This window comes from Phaseolus vulgaris, unplaced genomic scaffold (genome assembly GCF_000499845.2).
Source record: "Phaseolus vulgaris cultivar G19833 unplaced genomic scaffold, P. vulgaris v2.0 scaffold_45, whole genome shotgun sequence".
Taxonomy (NCBI): domain Eukaryota; kingdom Viridiplantae; phylum Streptophyta; class Magnoliopsida; order Fabales; family Fabaceae; genus Phaseolus; species Phaseolus vulgaris.
Window position 1 is genome coordinate 17,634 of NW_027174108.1, and position 20,887 is coordinate 38,520.

At 40.4% G+C, this 20,887-nt stretch overlaps 1 protein-coding gene across 1 annotated transcript; it reads left to right on the plus strand.

The window, feature by feature from the left end:
* The first annotated feature begins 14,091 nt into the window (after positions 1-14,091).
* On the plus strand, positions 14,092-16,698 carry LOC137817407 (uncharacterized). The gene is made up of 5 exons (XM_068620700.1): positions 14,092-14,188; positions 14,304-14,858; positions 15,510-15,882; positions 16,279-16,370; positions 16,461-16,698. The coding sequence occupies exons 2-5, from the start codon at positions 14,710-14,712 to the stop codon at positions 16,579-16,581; spliced, it is 735 nt and encodes a 244-aa protein (XP_068476801.1). The 5' UTR covers positions 14,092-14,188; positions 14,304-14,709; the 3' UTR covers positions 16,582-16,698.
* The last annotated feature ends 4,189 nt before the right edge of the window (positions 16,699-20,887 follow it).

The window sequence follows — 20,887 nt, forward strand, 5'->3', positions numbered from 1 at the left end:
ACTGGAATCATTGCATCACATCCATAGACCAAGCTAAACGGGGTCTCGTGGGTTCCTGACTGCTCGGTGGTATGGTACGCCCAAACTATGCGGGGTACCTCTTCAGCCCACGATCCCTTAGCTTTCTCTAGCCTTCTCTTCAAACCTCTCAACAACACCCAATTGGCAGACTCTACTTGGCCATTTGTCTGTGGGTGCTCGACGGATGCAAACACCTGCTGTATTCCCACCTCTTCCCATAGCTTCTTCAACAGGTGACTTGCAAACTGAGTTCCATTGTCCGACACCAGGCACTTAGGCACACCAAACCGGCACACGATGTTCTTCCATACAAAGCTTTCGATCTTGTGTGCGGTGATCTGGGCTACTGGCTCCGCTTCGATCCACTTGGTGAAGTATTCAATCGCCACCACCAAGTACTTCATCTGCCTGACCGCCAATGGGAAAGGTCCCAGAATGTCAATTCCCCAAGTATGAAACGGCCATGGGCTGTAAATTGACTTTAACTCTTCTGGAGGCGCCTTGTGCCAATCGGCGTGCTGCTGACATTGCTTGCAACACTGTGCATACTTCTTGCAGTCCTCCCTCATTGTTGGCCAGTAATAACCTACACGGAGAGTTCTTGCAGCCAGAGCTCGTCCCCCGACGTGACTCCCACATATACCTTCATGGAGCTCGGCCATAATTCTAGTGCATTTTTCTCCGTGCACACATTCTAGGAGTGGGTGTGTAAACCCAAACCTGTACAGCTCGCCATCGATCATGGTGAACTTGCTAGAGTTCTTCTTTATCTTCCTAGCCTCCGTCGGATCCAACGGGAGAAGGCCATCTTCCAGGCAGCGCTGGTATTGCGTTATCCATGTGTCTGGCTCATGCGTAGCGCAGACCTGCGTCATGTTCACCCTCTCCCCCCGACATGCTCTTATTCTCGGCGATCTCAAGGTCTCCTGGGTCAAGGACCTGTGACTCCTCGTCGCTTTCTCCGTCGACTTGCTTATCTGAAAACCAGGTGGTCTGCCACAAACGCTCTAGGCGTCTTCAGAGTTTCCTGGATAACTGTCCTCTGCCTACCCCCCTTGCCCGAACTGGCGAGCTTGGCTAGCAAGTATGCTCTGGCATTTTGTTCTCTGGGCACATGCACCACTTCGAACGAGGCAAAAGAGCCCTTCAACTCCTGCACATACTCCAAGTAAGCCGCCATTTGTGGATCCTTGGCCTGGAACTCGCCTGTTACTTGTCCCGTGACTAACAATGAGTCACTCTTGGCAATCAACACCCTAGCCCCCATCTCCTTAGCCAACAAGATTCTGGCGATCAGCGCCTCATATTCTGCTTGATTGTTGCTGGCTTTAAAAGCAAATCTCAGGGATTGTTCTATCAGCACGCCGTTGGGTCCTTCCAGAATGACTCCAGCACCGCTACCCTACTGGTTGGACGATCTGTCCACCGAAAGTACCCAATGAAAATCGTCCACTTCTACTCGTGTTGCTTCTGACGAGAGCTCGACCACAAAATCAGCGAAAATCTGCCCCTTGATCGGTCCTCGGGGCTCGTACTTGATGTCGAACTCCAACAGTTCCACCGCCCACTTCACCATTCTCCCAGCTACATTAGGCTTCTTCAGGACTTTCTGGATGGGCAAGTCGGTCATCACCAGCACTGTAAAGCTGTGAAAATAGTGGCGCAACCTCCTCGCCGAAAATACTACAGCCAGTGCAGCTTTCTCCAAGGCCTGATACCTTACCTCCGGGCCTTGTAACACTTTGCTGACGAAATAAATAGGCTTCTGGGCCTGATCTTGATCTTGGGCGAGCACCGCACTCACCGCCCTCTCAGTTACAGCAAAATACAACCTGGGAGGGGTTCCCACCAAAGGTTTGCACAAAACCGGCGGGCTCGCTAGGTATTCTTTAAGCTTCATGAAGGCTTCTTCGCACTCCTTCGACCAGACAAACTTGTTGTTTCGCCTCAAGCATTGGAAGTACGAATGGCCTTTCTCTCCACTAGCTGATACGAAACGAGACAGGGCGGCCATCCGACCTATAAGCTGCTGCACCTCCTTTACAGTAGCTGGGCTCCTCATCGCCAAGATGGCGGCACACTTGTCAGGATTTCCCTCTATTCCCCTTTCAGTTAAGAGGAAACCTAAGAACTTCCCCGCCTCCACGCCAAAAATGCACTTCTCGGGGTTTAGCTTTAATCTGAACTTGGCAATCGTGGTAAACAGCTCCTTCAGATCTGAGACATGCTTGCTTTTCTCTAACGAGGTCACGACCATATCATCTACGTACGCTTGCACATTCCTTCCCAGCATCGGTGCGAGTACCTTATCCATCAGCCTTTGGTAAGTGGCCCCCGCGTTCTTCAGCCCGAAGGGCATCTGATAGTTGTCGTTTTGCTGTCAAATTAATATGATTCTAGCGTAGACTTGTCTAACACTAGAGAGATGATAGTATAATTGTGGACAAATGTCCCCAAGTCGTCTCCCAACGAATCCAATAGTAAAATCAGTTGATCAGGGTTTAAAATCTATCTGCAAACAATAAAAGTTAGCAATAACAATAAAGATGAAAAGGGGGTTTGAGATAGTTGTGCAAAAAATATAAAAGAAATTAAAATAGCAAATAAAAAAACGGTTGATCCCAAGTTCTTCCACCATTGAATTCTTCACAGGTTCTCTAAAGATTAATCTTTTCTCAATCCTCCAACAGAGCTAAACCAGATTGAACATGCGCCGATCTGATTCAACTGAAACTCACTAGTAAAGCATGCGTCTACTAGTTTAATCAATACCCACTTTGTTCCATGCGTATACTCCATGGGAATGCTTACCTCCTCTCCCTTGAATCATGCGCCCAAGAAATTAATTAGAACAATGCGAACTAACTAAGAAACCAAAGTTTAAGATAAGGAAGACTCTCAATCATGCGTTCAAGTACAACCTCTCACAAAAACCAGTTTTCCAGGAGATTAGACAATAAAAACAACTGCTATAGAGAATTAAAAATCGAAACTTTTATTGGAACAAAACCTCAGAACTCAATGGGGAATTACAAAAGAATCAACCAAAAAGGTTTAGCCTTCCATGCGGAGGCAAAACAAAAGAATTACTAAGAAGAAAATAAACTAAGAAAACCCTATGAAGCTCTCCCTTTTCTCCTTGATGCTTGTGTCCTTTTATAGGCTTTTCTGCTCCAAAGATCTTGGGAAAATATTGCAGTTTAGATTTTGTAAACAGTTTTACTTTCCATAATTCTTTTTATTTTGCAGAAGATTTGCTTCCAATTCTGTTTCTGGAATCTTGTAGCTTTTATTTTCTCTTTCTTCTCCTCAGAATATTTTTTCTGTTTTGGTTCAAGAAGCAACTTGGACTTTTGCATATTTGGCCCATTCACAAAGGTAGATGCTTCCTCTGGATAATTTACTCTAAAAAGACAAAATTAACAATAATAATAGTTAAGGCCCAAATAAACCCAATTATAAGAATATTAATTAAAACAATGGATTTATTTATTATTATAGTCCAATAATCTATGAATAAGGCTAGTGAGTGTGAATAAATATATGCTCATCAAATACCCCCACACTTATCCTTTTTGCACTCCTGGGCAAAACATTCTAAGGTTTAAAAATAAAAGAAAAACAGTGCAAATAACAAATAGCAAATTCTAAGAATTCATAATGAAAGACATGATATAATTTCTAGAAATCAAGGAATCAAGAAAAATGTGAATGGAAATTCCTATATTTTAATATACAAGTAGGTAATTGAAATCAAAGGTTGAATCAAAATTGACAAAACTTCACTGGACACTCTCTTACTCTCAAGTGTTTAGGGTTTGTATTTACACTCAGCACCCATGCAGACAAACACTACCATATGCTTAGCAAGACTCTAATATTCACAACAACCGAAAAAAACATGCAATCAAAGATCAAGAGGACTTCATAAGGGATGTAATGAGGCTAAGGTAAAGGTAGGTAAAAGGGGAAAAGAGGCTTAAAACCATAGAAAAACAAAGGAGCAATGGTGGGTAGGTCTAAAAACAAGTGTAAGTATTTATGACAATTCAACTCCTCTTTTTATTTCAAGATATAATTTTTTTTCATATAATAGACAGTCAATCCAATGTATTAGAGGATTCACTCTTATTTTCTTTATTTTGCTTTGCTTTTCTTTTTCTTGTTGTATTCTTTTTTTTTTTCTATCCATTTTTTTTATATCCATTTTTTTCTTTTTTAAAAAAAAAAAAAAACTGAAGAGGTAAACTATGAAAATGACATACACCCCCACACTTATTCAAAAACCTATTCCCAAATCATTTCAAAGCTCCTTTATCTTCTAAGGTAGGGACAAACATGGTTTTTCTGTTTTGAGGCTTGCAATGAGGGTTAAAAATAAGAAAAAGGCTATAGGCTCAAGGGGTTAACAAATGGATTATTATCATAAAGGTAGGCTAGTATGGCTAGTGGGTTAATTTAAACAAAGAATGCCTCTATCATATCAATTCATGCACGTAAATCACAATTGTAAAACAAAGAATCAAGCTAAGTTCTAGAGTATAAGCAAACATGAGTAAAAACACACTAAAAAGAGTATTAAATGATATATCAATTAAGGCTCAAAACTCACTAGGGACATTCTATCAAAAGATTCAACCCAAAATTTCTCATAACCAACTTATTTATCAATTTTTAAGAAAATCCAAACGAAAAATATCAAGAAACCAAGATTTTCAAGAATTATAAAACATGTCAGCCATTAGACAATCCTAAAAAGCTTATTTATTTTAACAGAAGCAAAAAGAAATTCAAATAAATAAAAGAAAAACAAAAAACACAAAAACAAATCAACAAAAGATAAATCCTAAACTATCATTCTCCTCCCCCACACTTAAATCATACATTGTCTTCAATGTAAAATCAATAAATAAATGTGTATAATAAAAGTGAGAGAAGAAGTACTCCCTCATTCAGCTTGAGGGAAGTGGCAGTCGCAGCTGTTTCAACCATCCCCTCTATAGTATAAGCCAAGACTCTTCATCCACAATGGTGTAGAAACATTATTAGCTGGAGCATCTAACCAAAGCATGCAGTACCTTGGTAAACTATGTAACAAAAATATTATGATGAAGAAGCCTTGAAATAGTGGATGGAACTGGGGTAGGTCTGGAGGGCGTGTGAAATGGTACAGTTTCTTCCATGAATGGATGGTGGTACTTTTTAGAGTATATATGGAAGACAAAAATTTATTCATCATAGGCGATCTGATATGGTTAGCTGTTTGGGGATCGTCTAAGGATGGTGGTCTAAGGCTAGACAGTCTAGCTAGAGTAGACGGTCTAGTTGGGGTGGGAGATGGAATGAAATGTAAGTTAGGAGGTGGTGGTGGCTGGTAAAGGCTGCTTTCAAACGTTCCAATTATGGTAGAAGGTGTAGCCAGTGGAGATGATGGAATGAGTGATATGGGCTTCACCTTAAATAGTGGAGGTTGTATTCTTTGAAGCTTTAAGGATGGAAGAATAATATCATCTTCTTCTCCACTAGCAGTGTCTACTTGAAGGATGGGTAACATCTGCTCTTCCTCTTCTTGTATTACCTCCAAAACTATGTCAGAGCCATCTGCTAGTGCACAATCTTTTTTAGTAGATTCAGCAAGTATAGCAACATCAACAACTTCTCTATCAAGACCTGCATCACAAGAGTTAGTGCATTCTATCTCAACATCTGTACATTTAATTGGATTGGAGAAGTTAAAATCTCCTAAAAACTCAAACACATTTTCATCCTCAGTGTTTATGTGATGCACTAAATGATCTTCAAATGTCACAACTTTTAATTCCTCATGATTTAGCAATGATTTCTCCTCCATCAGTAGAGGTTGGACAATAGCATTCAATGGTGTAGCAATCTTAGGTTCAGCCATCTCAGCTTCATGCAAATCATTCGGATTAACTTTAAAAATTGTTGATATGCCCCACTTCTTTTCAAGAGTGTCTATGGCAGAGGTAGGTGCTTCAAGGTTAGACATTCCATCAGTGCCTGGATCAAGAGTTATATCTGGATCATGAGGTGATTTCATCTCTTGAACATAATCTGCAATCTCTCCAATCATTTGATCAGTTTTCTCTCTTCTTACTACAACATCAGCCTCCTTTTGCATTAGAATTTTTTTAGCCTCCCATTCTTGATCATATTTCATGTTCATCTCCTCCATCCGCCTCACCAACTCCTCTAAAGTTGGTTCTTCCTTTTGAATTGCAATTTTGTTAGCCGCTCATTCTTGATCATATTTCATGTTGACCTCCTTTATTTGCCTTGGTTCTTCCTTTTGAATTCCAATTTTTTCAGCCGTCCATTCTTGAAATTTTGTGTTACTCTCCGTCATTTTCCTCATCAACTCCTCTAAAGTTGGTTCTTCAAGATTACGAGGAGTATTATCAGTTTGCACAAATGGTTGAAAAGATGGTTGTCTTTCATCAAAATAGTTTTGCTGATAATATGGTTGTTGTTGAGGTTGCTCATAAGACTGTTGACAATATGGATTATAACGTTGAGGCTGCTGAAAGTGAGGTTCACATTGCTGCAAAGGCTGTTCATATTGCTGATAATATGAATTATAATGTTGAGGCGGTTGAAAGTAGGGTTCACATTGCTGCAAAGGCTGCTCACATTGTTGATAATATGAATTATAATTTTGAGGCTGTTGAAAGTAGGGTTCACATTGCTGTAAAAGCTGCTTATAAAACTGTGAAGATTACTGCAAATATGGCTCACAATGATTATCATAATTGTAAATTTGTTCAGCTAATTTCCGTTCCATTTTAGAATTGAAAACAGGGGAGATATGTAATGGACACCAACACCTATTAGACGCCTCAGAGTAGACTTTTTTTTTTAATTGAAAAGCAAACCAAGTAAACTCCCAGGAAAGAGAGGTGAGTCACAAGCGGACAAACTTAAAAACCAAGTCTTTCCTAGCCAGAGTCTTCCCTGAATTGCTTTCAATTTATAAACTTAAAGAGTAGCAACTGAAGTGTCTACCCTAAATGAAAATCCTATAAAAATAAAAACTAATGCAAATGCTACACTTAATGCTTTAAAAAAAATAGTTAGAGAGAAAAAAGAAAAAAAGAAAAAAAATATTATGTAAAAATAAATAAAATATAGAAAATAAAAACAGTAAACAAAAACAAAAATAGAAATAAATAAAGATGACAAAACAAAACAAAAGAAATAACTAAAAACAGAAAATATATAAAATAAAGAAAAAATAAGATAAAGATAAAAGATATAAAGGAATAAAATAAAATAAATAAAATAAAGATAAAAGATATATGACATAAAATAAAATCAAAACAAAATAAAGATAAAAGATATAAATAAAGAAAATAAAAAAAAATCAAAATAAAATAAAATAACAGATATCCTAAATATTAGATTTTTTTTTTAATTTTATTTTTCGTTTTTTTTATTGCTATAATAAATAAATAAAAACTAAAAGAAAGAAAATAAAGGTTAAATATGCAGAAAAAAAAATTGGGAAAAAAAATTATGCAGATAAGAAAGAAAAACCTGATAACCAAAATCAAATTGGAATCCCCGGCAACGGCGCCAAATTTGATAGTTGTCGTTTTGCTGTCAAATTAATATGATTCTAGCGTAGACTTGTCTAACACTAGAGAGATGATAGTATAATTGTGGACAAATGTCCCCAAGTCGTCTCCCAACGAATCCAATAGTAAAATCAGTTGATCAGGGTTTAAAATCTATCTGCAAACAATAAAAGTTAGCAATAACAATAAAGATGAAAAGGGGGTTTGAGATAGTTGTGCAAAAAATATAAAAGAAATTAAAATAGCAAATAAAAAAACGGTTGATCCCAAGTTCTTCCACCATTGAATTCTTCACAGGTTCTCTAAAGATTAATCTTTTCTCAATCCTCCAACAGAGCTAAACCAGATTGAACATGCGCCGATCTGATTCAACTGAAACTCACTAGTAAAGCATGCGTCTACTAGTTTAATCAATACCCACTTTGTTCCATGCGTATACTCCATGGGAATGCTTACCTCCTCTCCCTTGAATCATGCGCCCAAGAAATTAATTAGAACAATGCGAACTAACTAAGAAACCAAAGTTTAAGATAAGGAAGACTCTCAATCATGCGTTCAAGTACAACCTCTCACAAAAACCAGTTTTCCAGGAGATTAGACAATAAAAACAACTGCTATAGAGAATTAAAAATCGAAACTTTTATTGGAACAAAACCTCAGAACTCAATGGGGAATTACAAAAGAATCAACCAAAAAGGTTTAGCCTTCCATGCGGAGGCAAAACAAAAGAATTACTAAGAAGAAAATAAACTAAGAAAACCCTATGAAGCTCTCCCTTTTCTCCTTGATGCTTGTGTCCTTTTATAGGCTTTTCTGCTCCAAAGATCTTGGGAAAATATTGCAGTTTAGATTTTGTAAACAGTTTTACTTTCCATAATTCTTTTTATTTTGCAGAAGATTTGCTTCCAATTCTGTTTCTGGAATCTTGTAGCTTTTATTTTCTCTTTCTTCTCCTCAGAATATTTTTTCTGTTTTGGTTCAAGAAGCAACTTGGACTTTTGCATATTTGGCCCATTCACAAAGGTAGATGCTTCCTCTGGATAATTTACTCTAAAAAGACAAAATTAACAATAATAATAGTTAAGGCCCAAATAAACCCAATTATAAGAATATTAATTAAAACAATGGATTTATTTATTATTATAGTCCAATAATCTATGAATAAGGCTAGTGAGTATGAATAAATATATGCTCATCAGCATCACCTTGTAACAGTAGCACGATCTCTCAGTCCTGAAGGCAGTTTTCTCTTCATCCATGGGATGCATCTTTATCTGGTTGTACCCCGAGAAGGCGTCCAGAAAACTCAGCAACTTGCACCCTACTGCGCTGTCGACCAGGGCATCTATGCTTGGCAAAGGGTACGAATCCTTTGGACAAGCCTTGTTCAGGTCGGTGAAGTCGACGCACATGCGCCACTTTCCGTTGCTCTTCTTCACCAGTACGACATTAGCTAACCACTCAGGGTACTGGACTTCCCTGATATGGCCTGCGGCGAGGAGCTTCTGCGTTTCATCCCTAATCGCCTGTCTTCTCTCCTTGTTAAACTTCCTTCTTCTGTGTCGCACTGGTCTGACCTGTATGTACATTGCCAAATGGTGACACAAGAAATCGGGGTCGATTCCCGGCATGTCTGAAGCAGACCATGCAAAAGCATCCAGATGTTGTTCTATCACCTTGGCGATCTGGTCTTGGAGCTCACCTTCCAAAGATCTTCCCAACTTGAAGACCTTACCCCCGATCTCCCTCTCGAGCCACTCCTCGACGGGTTTGGGTCTGGTTTCCCTGGGGATCACCGCCCTGGCGATTCCCGACTCCCTCGCTTCCTCTGGGCGATTTCTCGCTTCTTCTTCTCGTCTGGCGTTCTTTCCCTCAACCTCGGCGTCTACCATGGTGACATCGCCTCCGGCGGCCACTTCCATCGCCGCATCAACAACTCGCCATTCTGTTGGCTTGGGCTTCACACCGGGAGGCGGCGTCGTGGTGATGTAACTTACTGACCTTTTATTCTTGAGACTGTTTTCATAGCACTTCTTCGCCTCCTTCTGGTCAGATCTGATGGTGATCACCACCCCCTCCATTGATGGTAACTTAACCTTCATGTGCCTGGTTGAGGGCACAGCTCCTATTCTGTTGAGGGTTGGTCTTCCCAACAGAATGTTATACGCTGAGGGGGCGTTCACAACGAGGTACTTGATCTTCTCTGTCCTCGAGGCCACCTCATCTGTGAACGTTGTTCTCAGCTCAATGTACCCCCTGACCTCCACCTGATCGCCAGCGAACCCATATAGGCATCCTCCATAGGGTCTTAGCTGGTCAAGGGATAGTTGCAACTTGGTGAAAGTCGGCCAGAACATTACATCTGCCGAGCTTCCCTGGTCCACCAGCACCTGATGGACCTTCCTTCCCGCCGTGACTAGCGAGACAACTATGGGATCGTTGTCGTGAGGCACAACGTCCCTGAGATCCTCCTTTGTGAACGTAATGTCCACGTCTGGCGAGTGATCTTCAAACACATCTACTGCCATCACAGACCTTGCATACTTCTTTCGCTGTGATGCAGTGCACCCACCACCTGAGAAACCTCCGGCGATGGTGTGGATCTCGCCATGAGTGGGCATCTCATGCTGCTGACCCTCACCACTCGCCGGCTGAGAGCTCGACGTACCCCCCGTCCTCTTGTCCAGCAGGTAATCATTTAAGAAGCTGCTCTTGACCAGATCGTCGAGCTGGTAACCCAGGGTCAAACACGAATCAAGGGTGTGACCAAAACTCTGGTGGAACTCACACCAGGCGTTTGGCTTTGGTCCTAACACCTTGTCGCCAACTTTCTCAGGCGCTTTAAGCCTGGCAGCTATGTTGGGAATGGCGATCAGGACCGCCAATCCTATGACAAACTGGTACCTGGGTGGGCGATTGAACTCCCTAGGGCGCCCTGGGCCCCTTCCCTTGTTTTTCTTTGGATCGTAAGGATGGCGAGTCCTTTGATCCTTCTTGGCCGCCGCCGTCTCCAACACCCTCTGCGGCTGGATTCTAGTCTGGGCTCGTGGCCTAGCAGGAGCCACGCTCCCTCTCCTCTCGGCAACCTCACTCTCGTCGGCGATGTGGGCCACAACAAGTCGCCTAACTTCAGCAAACGTGGCGGGGTGGGCCCTAATCAGCGCCTCACAGAAAGGTCCCGACAGCACACCCTTTTTGAAGGTGTATACCAACATCTCCTCGTCTTTAGCAGGCGAGCGGACCATTTGTGCTCCAAAGCGATTCAAATAGTCCTTGAGGGACTCTCCCTGGTACTGCCTCACGTCGAACAGGTCGTAAGACACCCTAGGCGGCGCCTTGTTCACAATGTACTGCTTGACGAGAAGCTTCGAAAACTGCTGGAAATTGGTTATGTGACCTGTAGGCAAGCTAACAAACCATTCCAACGCTGTTCCCTGGAGCGTGCTCACAAACATCTTGCAATAGACAACATCTGAGCCTCCTGACAGCATCATCTGCGTGTGGAACGTAGTGAGATGTGCTTCAGGATCCTCCACGTCGGTGAAAGAGGCTTTCACAGGTACCACGCTTGCAGGGATCGGCGTGTCCGTGATCGCCTGAGCAAACAGCATTGGGAAAACGCGCGGTGGCGATGACGGCGCAACTTCTTCAACAACTGTGCGTCCTCTCTGCTCCTGAAGAGCTTGACGCAATTCCTCCGTGACCTTGCTGAGCTCCTCATTCCTGGCCTGAGAGGCGACCAGGTCTTCATGCATCTTCGCCTGCTCTATGCGCGATGCCTCCACATTCTCTTGCAACGCGCGCATGATCTCCATCATCTGCGCCATAGTCATGGCGCCTTCTGCAGCAGCTGGCACAACGGGACTGGAACGCGTACTTCTCATCTTTCTCATGAAAAATCAACAAACCAAACTTCAGCGAACAAAACCTTCCCAGCGAAACGATCGATCCAGCAATCAATCGGCCAAAACCTCTCAAACTCCAAAGAACGTAACCACAACAACACGCCAATCGATTCGGATGCAAAACCTTCACAAAAACTTGCAATCACAACACGAACCTACTGCTTCTCCACCAAAACTCCTTATTCACCGGTCCGAAACACAAACGAACAGTAAAGTCTTCGATTTACCGATTGAAACTCGCGCTAACGGCGAAAAACTTCAACTCTCCGAACAAGAACTTAAACAATGGGGAAAAACTTCAATTCACCGAACAAAACTCAAGCAAGCAGTGAAAAACCTCAATCCACCGAACAAAAGCTTAAACGAACGATGAAGAATGTCAAACTACCGATCAAAACTTCGAACGAACGGTGAAAAATGCCGATACACCGAATGGAAACTCAAACGAACGGTGGAAAACGCCGAAAATGGTTGCACCAGCACACAACCACACAAGAATCTCAGAAACTTCAAGAACTCCTGCTGTGGATGGGAAACAGGTTTTACACGGCCCCACGGTGGGCGCCTGATGATCCTGCCGGTTGACTCGAGTGCAAGAGTCTTGCCACGTCAAAGGTATCCTCTCTCGATCAGCTTTGCACCACGTTAGCTTCTATCCTTCAAGCCTCAATTCCTCACAAGAACCTGAAAGAAACAGAGTGGCGTCGCTGCGGCCGATCGCGCTCCGACGCTCAAGTCAGTGACGGAATCACCAAATACTAAGAGAGAAAAGCTAAACTCAAGGAACCGTGCAAATGCTCTCTCAGCGTACTCAAGTATTCTCAAAAGCGTAAAGAAGTGTTCTAAACGCGCGTACCTCAGAAGTTCGTTAGAGTTCCTTATATACCTGAGCACTTTCTCTCTCCTGACGGTTACACCTCCGGACACGTGGCTCGCATCCAGCTATACACGTGTCACCATCTGGAGCCACCTTCTACTTGAGCGTCACCTCTACTCTTCAAGCTATTCGACTAAGTTATCCATGCAAGGAGTAACTCTGTGCATAGCTTCCTTGGAGCGCGATCTCTTCTAAGTGGCGAGTACGGGGTGTCACCATGCACACCTTCTCTGTGGTCTTGCCTGCCGCTATCACGATCTGCTTCACTTGCACATCATGCATGTTCTGGTAAACTGTTCCCTTGCCTCGACCTCTAGCTGGGAAATGATCATCTGACAACCTCATCCTTCGTGCTCGTACTTCATGAAATCTTTAAGCAAGCCTTCTTGATCTTTCGGTGATGTGCCCCTTTCGGCGGTCTCTAACCACTTGGTCGCCTAAAACTCACATACGGCGACCATGACGCGAGCTTGGTGACCGCCGGTTATACACAGCAGAGATCGGAGAACGCCAAGCTAACAATTGGCGACTACACAAACTTCCCGATGTGCTTCCCTTCTGTCAGCCAAGTGTTCCGCTCAACACGCCTATATTATCGCTTGCTGCCACGTCATCACTTCCGACTACCGATCGGTACACGGCTCTATAGCCGCATTTATATCGCTATGATTTACGAATGCGTGTTGATCAAATGCGGCTCTATAGCCGCATTTGTAAATGTAAAATAGCCGCATTTGATTAGCATTTCTGTGCTAGTGTTTTATAATTTTCAACCTGCCTAAATAGTGTGAAATAATTAGAGAATAAGCGCACACTATATTAAAAAATATATGATCCATTTTTTACTTAGTAGAGTTTTGTAACATAATTAATAAGACATTTTTTTTTTAAATATTGTAATTTACAAGAAAACCAAATTTTAATAGAAATTTAAAAACAATGTAGTGACATGGAAAATTATGAACATTTTTAGTTAAACTTTTTTTAAATAATTAACGTGTCTTGTTAAATAAGTGTGTTTTATTCCTAGAATATAATGTGTATTACTAAAATATAATTTGGATGGAGTTTTTTTTTATTTGGTCATATGCATTAAAATGAGGGTGAGAAAAAGTAAGATATATTTTTCTATTTGTCTCGTCCGGTTATAAGTAATTAACAAAAGAACTTCATAATTAATTTAAGCATAATCGATTGTTACAAGTAAAGAAAGATCCAGAAAGATCCTCATAATAATTATTAAAACGCCTTTTGTATAAACCCTTCTCATTTTATAAAATAACATCTTTTTTTTTTTTCTCTGGCTATTATTTTTACAAAGATGTGCAACTAAATATCTGATCTAATTTGGATATTGGAGACAGCTAAAGAGAAAACATATTTGATAGGGAATTTTGAATTTGATGTATGGAACAATCCTAAATATCACAATTGAATGATAAAATAATTTAAGAAAGAATATATTTTTTACACGTTAGAAGAGTAAAAGTAAAAGTAATATTACCTGCAAAAAGTTTACATTTTTTGTGCAAATGCAAAAAGCAGTGCAGAGTTTGTGATTGAAGGGACGCTCCAGTAAAATGGGCAGCTGTGAATCTGTCACGTCTAATAAATTATAGCAGATCTCTGAAAACTCACTAAAGAGAAAAGATATTTATAGGGGATTTTTATAAGTAAAGGTTAAAGGAGGGCAGAGAGGTTGTGTGCAGATGCTTTTTCTATAAATAAAGGTTAAAGGAGGGCAGAGAGTTTGTGTTCTCAACGCTCCGATTTTGTGGTTAATCTTTCAGGTATCATCTACTGGTTTTTTTTTCTTCTTATGCGTTTACACATGAAAGAAAGAATAGATAAAACATGTTCTTCACGGATTATAAATTATTTAAACCGTTTCTGGAATGAATTTAGATAAAAGAATGCTGTTATGTTTATCCGTGGAGAAATACAAGTCTACCTTCAATCTTGAAAAAGCAGTTTGCAACCATGGGTTTTTTATGATGGCACCCAACAAGTGGAATCCATCAACAAAATCTCTGCAACGTCCTTTAAGACTCATGGATCAATGTTGCAGTGTGATGGTAACCATCTCCCATCTTCCTGGAGAAAATAATCTGCATGTTCATGTTCACGATGTTCAACTTCTCTCCTTGGAGGATCAACAAGCAATATTGGCATGTCTCACTTCTCTATTTATTTCTGTTGGAATTTATTTATTTTACTTTTTTAGTATCTTTGATGAGTTACAAGTTCATTTAGTGTATTTGGATAGAGATTTTGATTTATAAGTTTGGTTTATTAGAAACAAGTATCACGAATGCTAAGGATAAGTGATGAAGATGAAAACACAGTGATTGAGTTTCAAAAGCTTTATCCAGAAGCTAAAGAAGAAGGTTTTGGTAGAATATTTCGATCTCCTTCTATTTTTGAAGATGCTGTTAAGTCTCTGCTTCTTTGCTATTCCTCGTAAGTGGTTGATTATACAAATGCATGGCTAATTAATGTTACTGTTATGTAGTTAAAATATTGTTTATGTTACTGTTATGTAGTTAAAATATTGTTTATGTTACTGTTATGTAGTTAAAATATTGTTTATGTTTTTTATTTTGTTGTTAGAATAAATTTTAAAAAAATGTTTTAGTTTATATTATTATTAGTGAGAAAAAATATTTATGTGTATTAAAAGAAACTGTGTCTCGATGATAATAGACAAAAGAATAATTAAATAAATAGATTGTAATTTTATAGGAGACTAGATACACAAATTTTCACTTAAAACAAATATATAAATTTTTAATTATAAACGTTCTTTTTCTTTAAGTGAACTATTCCAAATTTTAAGCTAGAAAGTATTTTAGTAAACCAATTAATTATATAATAAAATATTTTTTATTTTTCAGCCACATTAATTATATCATTTACAAAGTTTTTATTTAAATATATTTTTAGAATTGTTGGTGATTTTTTTAAATGGAGTATGTAATTTGGATGGTAAAGACTGATATCCGTTTGTGTTTAAATGACAAATAATTGTAGATTGATTTGAAATTTTGATGATTATATATGCTCTGTTGCTTAATATTATTGATTGAATCATAATTAATTTTGTATTAATAGGTGGCAGCGAACCTTAAAAATGGCTAAATCTCTGTGTGGGCTTAAATTACAGTTAAGCAGATCAAATAGAAAAAAGCAGCAACTGGTAGGGAATTTTCCTACTTCAAAGGAACTTGTGGAAATTGGTGAAACTAATTTGCAAAAGCAGTGTCGTCTAGGAATGAGAGCAGGATACATTATGAAATTGGCTAAAAAAGTAGAGAAAAATTCTGTTATGGAAAAACTTGAAAAGGAAAAGAGTTGTTGGTTAGCGTACTCTATATTAGATGAGTTTAAAGGGTTTGGTCCATTTTCCACTGCAACAACCCTAATGTGCATGGGAATCTATGAGAAGGTTCCAACTGATACCGAAACAAAAGCCCTCCTAAAACAGGTTCTTTCTACACTATGTACCATTTAGAGTGTTCAATTTCAAAAATCATTCCACATATTTATTATTATAAAAAATTATTAAACAAAAATTAGTTTTAATAATATAAAATAATTACTTATTATATTATTAAATTAGATATTATTTTAAAAATTTAAAACTTGTTTATATTTAAAATAATTTTAATTAATTTTAAAATTGTAATCTAATTTATCTACAAAGATTTTAGTTACTAGCTATTTTATCAATTTAAAAATTATTTATTAATAATAGTAATTATTTTAGATATTAATAATTTTTCTATAATGTATAATTTATTTTATAAATAATTGTATTTATCTGGGATAATTTAATTTGTATAATTATGAAACATTTTATCCGTTGTTCTTATTTCTTTAGGTATATGGGATTCGCAGCTCTAGAAATGTACCACTTCATAAAGTTGAAGAAATTTATGGAAAATATACACCATTTCAGTGTATTGCATATTGGTATTTAAATAATAATAGTATAATGTGTTTGTTAAATTTGATATTAGCCAATTGAATGTGTTTGTATTGATTCTTAACTCTGTTTTGTAGGTTTGAGCTTGTACAAAATTATGAAAAAAGGTATGGGAGATTAAGTGAGTTAGATGAATCTAAGTATCATACTATTACTGGAGTCTATTCTAAGAAGAGGAAAAGACCGCGCAAACGCTGATATTTCTTCTGTGTTTATCATTTAAAGTATCATTATAACAATTTTTTAAATTAACTCAACTGCTAATTTTGTAATTCTCTAAGTTATGGCTTAGATGATGTCTGGTGCCTATGTTTTGTGATGCAAATCATATTTGAAATTAAAATTATGAACTTTAATCTATTTCTACTGATTTCAGTGCTTCTTTTGATATATTTTATTTATTTTCCTATGCTACATTTGTCACATATAAAGAAATGGATACTGTATTTGTTTATTTAAAATATAATTACAATAAAAACACAGTGAAAGTTAAATATATACTAGTTTTATATAGTCACTCATTATAAAAAATTTAATTAGTAAGCTTTCATTCAAACTGGACACTTTTATCATCATATATAGAAAGTTTAATTGCATGGTATATTTTTATTAAAATAGGATATCTTTTACCATGTTTAATTTTTTTTCCCTTTTTCTATTTCTTACATTTTTGTGGCTCCAAAACTTAAATATTTGTATTCTCTGCTCTTTTTTTTTTCAAATTTTCCAAATTTTAAAATATTTTGTTTTTTTATTTGTATTTTTTTTCGATGTAAGGTATGAGCCAAGACATATTTGAAAAGCTAAATCTTAGGTAAATACACTTAATAATATCCCAATAACACTCACATCATTACATGTTAAAAATTATATATTTCATGATATATTATAAATATTATATTAATAAAAGTTTAAATATATTCTTGCATTTAATGTAAGGTATGAGCCAAGACACTAAAAGGAAAAGAGAAAAAGGGAAAAAGAAAGAAACCGTACTTGATTGTGTGAAAAGAATACAATGAAAAGCCCACTTTTTAATAACAGAGGAAGTTTATATATACAAAGAGCAGGGATAGACATGTGATGTAACATCTCCTTTTAAACTTGTGATGAGAGAACATGAACTATAAGTTTTCTGAGTCTAACAAAGTGATCTCGCAGAACGTCGAAGGATTCGCCAAGTCAAACTCTGTCTTCCGTAAATACGTTTCAAGCACCTCTCTAAGAACTCCAAGCAAACCTGCGAAACACAACAAATGGCGCCTCTAGCGGTCGATTGCACTCCGACGCTCGTGTGCACTACCAAGCAAGACCACCAAGAACTAAGAACTAAGAATCTCAGCGAGACTCGTGTGCACTCTGTGATTCTCTCTTTCTCTCAGTGTGTAGACGAAATGAATCTTACTTCCCTCTGCATGAGCGTGGAATACCTTTATATACTCTACGGCGCGCCTAAGTTATTCGTGTACGAAGTAACTTAGCGTGTTTCTTTTACTAGGTGCCTCGTGCAACCTCAGCGTGAGTACCAGGTGGGCTTGGCTAAGCGCACGTACCTGGCGTCACCTACTGTGTGAATGATCACCTCTGCTTTGCACCATGCACGTTATGGGTTAAGAGAGCACCAATCACCGACTGGCTGCTAACTCTCTTAGGCCAGTCTCATGCGCCGTATTACAAAGCACATAACTTCTCCTTTCTCTGACACTTCGTCGCACAAGGCTCGTATGCAGCGCTCTTGCCGGGAATCGCCTTTCGCTCCCGGCTTAACTGCGCGTGACACGACGACCGATCGTGCATCCCTCCTGATCACCGACCACCACCTGATCACCGATCACCCTCCCGGGTGACCCTCTCTAAGGTACATCAGCTTCCCTGGCCCACGTGTCCCACTAAGAACGGTCCACGTGGCTATCTGTTGCTGATGTCCCCGACTACCGATGACCGATCGGATCACAAGCCTCCAGTCTCGAGCTGTATACTTGTTTTCAGCGAAGAGACTAAGTGATCGTCCTTTGTGGCCACGTGGCAAGTGACGCCACGTCACGCGCCACATCACGTGCTGCGCTTTAAGTGACGTTACACTTTCCTCCCTTATCTTGCGACACGTGTACGCATCAACGGCTAGCATGAAGCGTCGTTTGCGCTTCTCATATTTCAAACTTACGCGCCTCCACTGTTCCATCACCTTCTCCAACACTCCTTCTCTGAAACCTCTCGAATCCCTCCTTGCGATTCGTCTTCCCCATTCACAAGCTTCCAGAAACCGTTTGCGATCAACAAAAAGGTACCTCTTTTCTTTATCTATGGCATATTTGAATATCTTCTACCGATTGCATCATCCAATAAATGCACTGTGCATACGCTGTGGGTTGTTTTTTCCTTTTTCTGCAACGTACCAGGGTTTCTTCTGGTTTTACCGCGTTTTCACTTCTTCTTCTCCTTCGTCTCTTTCGTTTCTCTATTCCCTTCAAACCGTAGTGCTTTCGTTCCCGTTGTCTTCCTCTTGTTTTTCATTGACCCTTCATTTCTTCTTTCTTTCTCCATTGTAGCTAATGGCTCGCACCAAAACCACCGCGCGCCTTGCTTCACCTTCTGGTGCACAGCCTTCCGCCAGTGCACTGTCATCGCCTTCAACAAGTGCAACCCCTTCGGCGAGTGCGCAACACAGGGCGACACTTCCTCCACAAGACTACGCGCGGGCATACCAGTGGGCTCCTCTCCACCTGCTCGCCGAAACGTCTAGACAACTCCCCGCTGACCATCTTGCTACCCTGCTGAAAAGCGATGCGGACGAGTCCTCATGCGCTCTTGACAGGGAGGATGACCGACACTTGGGCGTGTGCATCCCCCCCGTGGCATGCCAGTCTGCGTGGATGATAGGGTCACCAATGGGGTGCCCTTCACCTTTATCTACTCAGCCATCTTCAAAAGGGTCCGACTTCCCTTCACCTTCTTCGAGAAGGATCTCCTCACTGAGCTGAATGTGGCTCCTTGCCAACTACACCTGAACGCTTGGGCTTTCATCCAAGCGTTCGAAATTCTATGCAACCATTTCGGGGACCCTCCATCAACCGACGTCTTCCTCCACTTCTTTGAGGCCAAGAACTCGGGTGATAGGTCGTGGGTAAGCTTGAATGGTGTCTCAGGGAGGGTGATCTTGGGCCTATACCAACAGTCCTTCAAGGATTGGAAAGGTAGGTTCTACATGATCACCTCCAACGAGCACAACCCAACCCTACTTGAGGGCTTCCCCCTCTACTGGGTCCTCAGGGTGGAGTTCAGGAAACCCCGCGGTTTGGAGGCCATGACGCCATACGAGCGCGAGTTGTGCGGCCTTCTCTCAAGCTTGGGTGCCAAGTTTGGCTCATCCACCCTCATCAAGCACGAGTTTGATGTAGAAATGCTAAAAAAATACATTGGTTTGCCTTATTCTCTTCCCTTTAACTTGCTATTTTCTTGGGCATGCAACCTCGCGCTTGTTTGCCATGCTCGTGTATTTGCATGTGTTAATTGCCTTTCTGCACTTTGTTTGTTTGTTTTCTTGGCTTTTTGCGCACTAACCCCTTGCCATGTTTAATTGGTGCAGATATGACTTCCACAAGGGAACGACGACAGAAACTTATCGAGCTAGCCAAGAGCTGACGAGCCGTCGGGTCGTCTTCTGGAACGGAGGCGACCGCCGAGCCTATTCCCGCCTCCCCCATCTCGATCGCGCCAGCCGAAGGCCCCGAGACCAGGGGTGACAAAAAGAGGAAACGGTTGGTGAAGGCTCCCACCACCGTTGTGTCCATTGAAGAGGAGAGCTCGGGGTCCCCCTTGGTTCAACGGAGGAAGAGGGGAACCGAGGGCCTTGAGGGAGATGCCACCCCGATCCCTCAAGCACAGGCCTCCCCTGCACGCCCTCCTTCCCCAGTCCCTCTTCCCTCCCCGCTCCCAGCCAGATCACTCCTACCAACTCAAGCAGCTGGGAGCGGGGCTGCACGCTCGGAGGGAACTTCTGATGGAAGAGGGCCAAGCACAACTTCACAAGAAAGACAAAAGACAAGACATGAGCATCCAAAGCCAAACCAAGAACGTCTAGGGCTAAGGGAGGAGCGTCTAGGCCAAAGGGGATGAGCGTCTAGGCCAAAGGGGAGGAGCGTCTAGCTCAAGGTGGAGAGCGTCTAGGGCAATGAAAGGAGCGTCTAGGACCAAATTGCTAAGCCCATGGCCAAGCGAATCCATGCAGATTTGTTTATGCTACATGAAGGCCCATTAGGGGTAGCTTAGTATTAGTTGTGGTGTAAATAGCATAAACTTGATTCCATGAGACTTGACCTAGATTTGCTAAAGATTTGGTCACTTTCTAGAAGGATTCTCCACATGGCCATGTGCTCCATGTGATGTAAATTTGCATTTCATTTTGATTAGCATTAGGGTTGCATTATGGTCCTCTTTAGCCTATAAAAAGAGGAGCCTACACCTTGTATTTTCAAGTTTATTGTGAGTAAAGTTATGCTGCCAT